This window comes from Notothenia coriiceps, unplaced genomic scaffold (assembly GCF_000735185.1).
Source record: "Notothenia coriiceps isolate Sejong01 unplaced genomic scaffold, NC01 NC01_scaffold00029967, whole genome shotgun sequence".
Taxonomy (NCBI): Eukaryota; Metazoa; Chordata; class Actinopteri; order Perciformes; family Nototheniidae; genus Notothenia; species Notothenia coriiceps.
In genome coordinates this window covers 297,896-303,747 of record NW_011362668.1, presented here as the reverse complement: position 1 = coordinate 303,747, position 5,852 = coordinate 297,896, and the positions used below count along the sequence as shown (strand labels likewise).

Below are 5,852 nucleotides of genomic sequence, written 5' to 3'. Positions count from 1 at the left end.
GCCGTGCACATGTCAAACAGAGCAGCACAGCAGAGGATTCTGTCCCAAACTGCAACATGTAGGAAAGAGTGCATTGCAGTTATTATTCTGACAAATGTTGCAAAAAACAACCATGGGCCAAAACTGAAATGGCCAATGTTACACATAACAATGGCTGAAGAGGAGTTTAATTCAGATGCATTCTTCTTTTTGTGATGAACAAAACAACAGCGGTGTTGATATGTGCTCTCCTCTCTATCTCTCTTTCAGTGGGATGTTTTTTGACGGCAATCACACCTATATGATCGAACCTGGAGGACAGGGAAGCAGCAATGTGAGTACTCAACACTTAAATGTATGTATGTTTGTACACTGCTGATGTTTGATCAATTCCCCCTTCTTTCATGCTTTCATATTCAGCTAGATTTGTTGTAATTTCTGTGCTCAGATATTGTTACCTCATTTTTGCATACAACATGTAGTTCTACTAAAGGTTTTGATGGCCTATGTCACATGACAGCAACATCCCTAGCTTTTATCCAAGTCTCGAAGCTAGGGATAGTATTATGAAAACAAATGTAGTTATCCTTTATTTACGATGTTAAGGCTTGGTAAGGTGGTTAACCAGGAGGATTGTCAAGTTTGCATCTGCACTCAGACCTTATGATTTGTGTACTTGTTTTCCTTCCAAGCGCAAATTTGTGGATATACTTTATATTCAAATCAAGATTGTCACTTTTTAAAATTAGCTGAGCTACGTCACTGTACCTCCTGAGGTACACATACCCCAACTAGAAATCACTACCCGGTTTATGTCTCTATTATAAGTGGAAAGAATAATTGTCCTGGTATTACAGGATTCATACGGGTCAGTTATTGTCCTGAGAAAAGGTTGAGATAAAATCAGAATCAGTTACAGATGATGGATTTCACTTTTTCTCTGAGTGTGACCCTCAGGGCTCGGGTCACAAAGTCTGCAGACGGTAGAAAAGCCTACAGCCAATTAGATAAAAACAATTACAGCCAGGCATTATGGTCTGCATGAATGGGAAGATCTGAGATTCTCTAAAGATGCTTTGAGCATGAGGGTGACAGGACAAGCTGCTGATACTGTGCGTGTGCTTCGTTTCTGCTCTAATTAAAACATCCAGAAGAAGAGTGTGTGGTGTTAATCGAAGGGGCGAAAGGGAAGAGATAAGAGAGGTCAGGGGTTTGCCTCTGTGCTTTCGTCCTTCCGTGTGTGTGTGGAGGTGTGTATGTGCACTTTTAGGTGTTGGTAGGGACTGTCTGGCACACAGCTACTTAAGGTTCATTCCCATATGACAGTGTTTAGTGCGAACAGCGTTAAGTGGATAGGAGAGGAGATAAAGAGAATGGATGGATGTAGGATCAAACTGTAGGGCTGAAAAGAGGAGTGTTAAACTTAGAAGAAAGGGATCAAAAAGAAGCAGTGGAGTTGAGCAAAAACACAACATTTAATGTCATTGGATTGTCATTGAAAAGAAGAGGAACTAATTGGTTTGTAAGAGCAGTTATTATATCACAATTTACAAAAAATATAATACAGTTTAAGTTAAAGACATAGAAAATCAAGAAAAATAATAATAAACAAAACGCCTTCCACTTCTTCTTCAACTCCCTCCCTTTCTGGCCTCCTCTTCCTCTCCTCTCTGCCTCCGTCATTCCTCTCAAGCGTTTTCTGGAAAGACTGAATTATTCAAGCGATGAGAGAGAGAGAGAGAGAGAGAGAGAGGGAGATAAAAATATTCTGCAGCCCTCGCCTTCAGAGATATAGTATCTTAGCCTTTTTTGGGCCATTCACACAGGCACAGTGACGTAGAATGCAAATCACTTTTGGAGGAGATTCTCCTCTAGAGTTTAACTGAGATATTTTTATAAATGTCGGGACAAACATTTGCCAATTTACAGCTGCACATCAAATATTAAAGAGTCAGCAAGACATCTTGTGGTAGCACATATACAAAGCTAAAAAAGAGAGCATTAACCGACGGTCATCATGTACTACATTCGAAATGCCCTCTAATACCAAAAGCCCTATTTTAAGACTGATCGATTCCCAATTTACAAGTAACTGGCTTTTTCTCCATGTATAGCCAACGTCAATGTTTGAAAGAAAATATTTGTATCATACTCAACATATTTGATACCCCACAGAATAAACATTTTATTTGCTCCACAGATCCAGTGGTAAAATATGACATACACATTACAGTATTATTATGAATAGTCCAATACAAATGCTATACGATAGAAAACACTTACCTGGACACATTGTTCTGCCTGTTTAGTATTTTTCTGTTGATACGTTGGCAAATTCTGCTGAAAACAATATACTTACTGAATGCGGGACATTTACATTGTTATATCAAAACGTTTGCATTAGTACATACTTGTTCCACCACTGAACATTTGCTCTCCAGGTTGACCTTTCAACTTTTTTATTTCCTGTTACATACTTCTCAGGTAATGTAAATTATATAAAACATAACTCCATGTACTGCTGGGGAAGTACCGGCTAGTTTTTGGAGACTATTGGGCACGTAGCTCCAGTGCCAATTTTGATTGTGGCATTTTAGGTGTGGGTATCTTGTCTGCATGATAATGCCAGTGAGACAGCGCTGCCTTGAGCCCAGCGGCTGTCAGTTTGTCAGCGCTGAGCTCTGGATGTGTGCTCCCTGCGGTGCTCGGTCCACCCTGACTGCCTCTCCCCCTCTGCGTCTCTGGGCTCCTCTCGGTGTGTCTTTTCTCTCGATTTCAAAAACCTTAGTACTTCTAGTGTATTCCCATATATCAACCTATGGTATCAACACACACACAGCACATATTTAAGGTATTTCTAAAAGGCAATCTCTACTTCAAAGTCAATTTCAACTTTATTGTCAATCTTCCAGTTTGTGTGGACAGAGAGATCGCAATGCCGTTTTCCACAATCCCGAATATGAAAAAAAAAAAAATGTATATAAAAATATGTGTGCAAATATTTATATATATATATATACACAGTCAAAGACACATTTTTACATGTGCACACATTAAGACCTAAATAAAAACACAAAAATCAATATATACAAAATAACAGTAACACTCACTGTACTTAAAAGGGTTTCTACTCAGTCATGTTCTTGTTATAACCTGAAAAAGTCACTGATCAGTTGTTAAATGCAGAGTATTTGTGGCCTGTTATGCACCACTAATTCCGTCTGTTAAGATCTAGTTGAAAGTGATGAAAAAGAAAATGGCATGAAGGGGGTTTGAGATAGATGGAAAGTCTGCATGGCTCCTGTCGCCCATATGGTAAATCCATCTGCCCTTCTTCCGCCAAGGCAGAAAAGTTATGCAGGACATTAGCTAAGTGTGTCCTGAACAAGCTGCTCTCGTCACCTCATGCAGCTGAACTAGTTTTAAAGTGTCGTACGGTGTTATGAAAATGATGAGCTTGTGGCAAAAGACCTAAATTGTGAGCATCACAGAGCGCCACAATTAAAGGATGTGATGCAGGCCCTATATAAAGGATTAATCCTGCACCTCTTGAGTGTGTGAGTGTCCGTGTGAGCAGACAAATTGAAGTGAGAATATGTGATGCTGACTTGCATATGCAGAAAACACCATATGTTTAGCCCTCTTGTTTTTTTGGACACCTTTCCAACCCCACCTGCGCCTCAGCGTGCAGTGTCCCAGCAGCTCTTGACTATTCACTTCAGGAAGTAATAATGCAAAGTACGATGCTTTTGTTTTTCTTCTGTTGACGGTGCAGTAACCATGCGTACACCATGAAGGCCAAAGAACAGGGACACAGCAGTATTTTGATAATATATCATTCCTTATGTCATTTATCAAGCAAAAACAGCTTGTTCCAAATCCAAGCAGGAATTTGCTTGTGTAGTGTTCACACTGGACATGTTGTTAATGTGCTGTTGATTGACACTTTTCTCCCACAATGCAATTTGCAAAGGGAATGGAGTAGTTGCTCCTAAAAAGTACTTTTCAATACATTTGGGATGGTGGTGAAACAGCTCCAGAATGATCTTAAAAAAACATTTAGTCTATATTTGTTTACTTGCAGTCTTTGTTTATTTGGTGCTCAAAACAATATTTTATGATGGTTAATACGATAGAAGGTAGATAATGAGTATGTAGCGGATCTATGAGGCTACTGAGAGGCTAGCAATACTTTGTGTCAAATGCTAACGTTAGCATGCTTACACTAACAATGACAATGCTAAAATGCTGTGTTTAATGTACACACCACCTTAGTCTGGTCTTCTATCATGCTTACTTTTTTAAATCCGCAATAAACAAAATACATTTAAGGCTTGTATGTACATGGATTAGACCAAAATGGAATTTCAACCTGACGGGTGTTACCAAAATGATTACAATCTTGGAGCACAATAAATGCTTGTCCGTATATAATCTTTTTTACTGCTTGAAAACTGCTCCTCAAACTTTGCAGCTTTTTATCTGTTAAATCATATTACATTTAATATCCTTTAATTTTGCGCGGTCATCCCTGCATTTCTGTAAAATATCCATAATCAGGGAGGATAAATAGGGAATAGGAGATGGGGGAGGGTGAAGTCAGGGGTGTGTCGATGGGGGTGGTTGCAGGTTGGGGGGTGGGGGTTGTATTAGGTGCCAAGAGGAGGATTTTGAATATTAGCTCAAGCTGGGAATGAAGCTCAGTGTGAGTTGAAGCTGATGGGATTAAATAAAAATGGGGTCTCCCTGTGGCCTGAAGCCAACTTCCTGTTACTAAACCTGGACCAGTTCATTCACACATGCAGACTGAGAGCAGAAATGAAAGCATGTTTTTTAGCATATTGTTTATTATATTATAACTTAGTACTTTTTTTAACGCATGTAAGATATGCAACACTAAGCTGTCTGTGGCTCTGTCCTGCTGTAACGCTGCAAATTTCCCCTCTGTGAGACTAATAAAGGTATTCTGATTCTGATGTTACCCCTCCCTGCTTTATATTCATGAGCCTGTAGTCTGAGGTACCATCTCCCCTGGCAACCCAGGCTCCGCCCTGTCTCTTTGTAGCAGGACATATGAAAGCCATCTGTGTTTAGTCCTTTAATCTCCATCACTACACACTCCCTGCAGAGTCTATGCTGTGCGTATGTTTTTTTAACTGAGATGGAAGTGATCATCTGGGGAGTAAAGAAAACACTTGCTTTATTTCAACAGTTTATTCAGAAATATCTGCTCCGATCACAATGTGTGTATGTGCCACAACAAATACAAATGCAATACACTTTTGTTAATTATGGTTTTATGAATCATCAGCCACTGAAGCCTCAGCTAACATGAAAGAGTCACATCAACAAGAGTTGGATCCAATAATAAGTGCTGCAGTTTAGTCTGCAGATGCTCCGTCCACCAGGACTACATCAAAGATAAATCAAAACACTGGAGCTTTAAAGTGCCTGTGACACGAACCCAACAACTGTTGTGCAATGAAATAGTGGGCTACTAGTAATCTCGAACCGTCAGTTTAAAAAAGAAAAAGCGATACCGTTCCGATAAATATCAATAATTTCGAACATCGCGGGAAAATTCCTTCGACTCATTTTGAGGTTTTGGGGGAAGCCGGAAGTGACGTCAATGCGGGAACGCTTCACTGTGCGGCGAGAGAGCCAAACACGGACAAAGTGTGTTGTCATGCGTAGAAATGGTGAATTACTGAGTTTAGGCACGTTAATAACGTTTTAATNGGGTCGAGAGACCATGAGGAAAAATGGTTATAAAAAAAAGATTTAAAAAAAAAAAATCATAATTTGAAAAATTATTGATTCGAAAATAATATGATACAGTACTATTACCTCTAGGTCTCTGTGTTTCATTACAG

At 39.4% G+C, this 5,852-nt stretch overlaps 1 protein-coding gene across 1 annotated transcript in view; it reads left to right on the top strand.

The window, feature by feature from the left end:
• Positions 1 to 255: 255 nt before the first annotated feature.
• The window catches only part of LOC104959147 (disintegrin and metalloproteinase domain-containing protein 22-like), a 21,072-nt gene continuing 15,475 nt past the window's right edge, over positions 256 to 5,852 (top strand). The window contains exon 1 of the mRNA XM_010787007.1: positions 256 to 313. Within this exon, the coding sequence (XP_010785309.1) occupies positions 281 to 313 (33 nt within the window). The 5' untranslated portion in view covers positions 256 to 280. The remainder of the gene's footprint in view (positions 314 to 5,852) is intronic.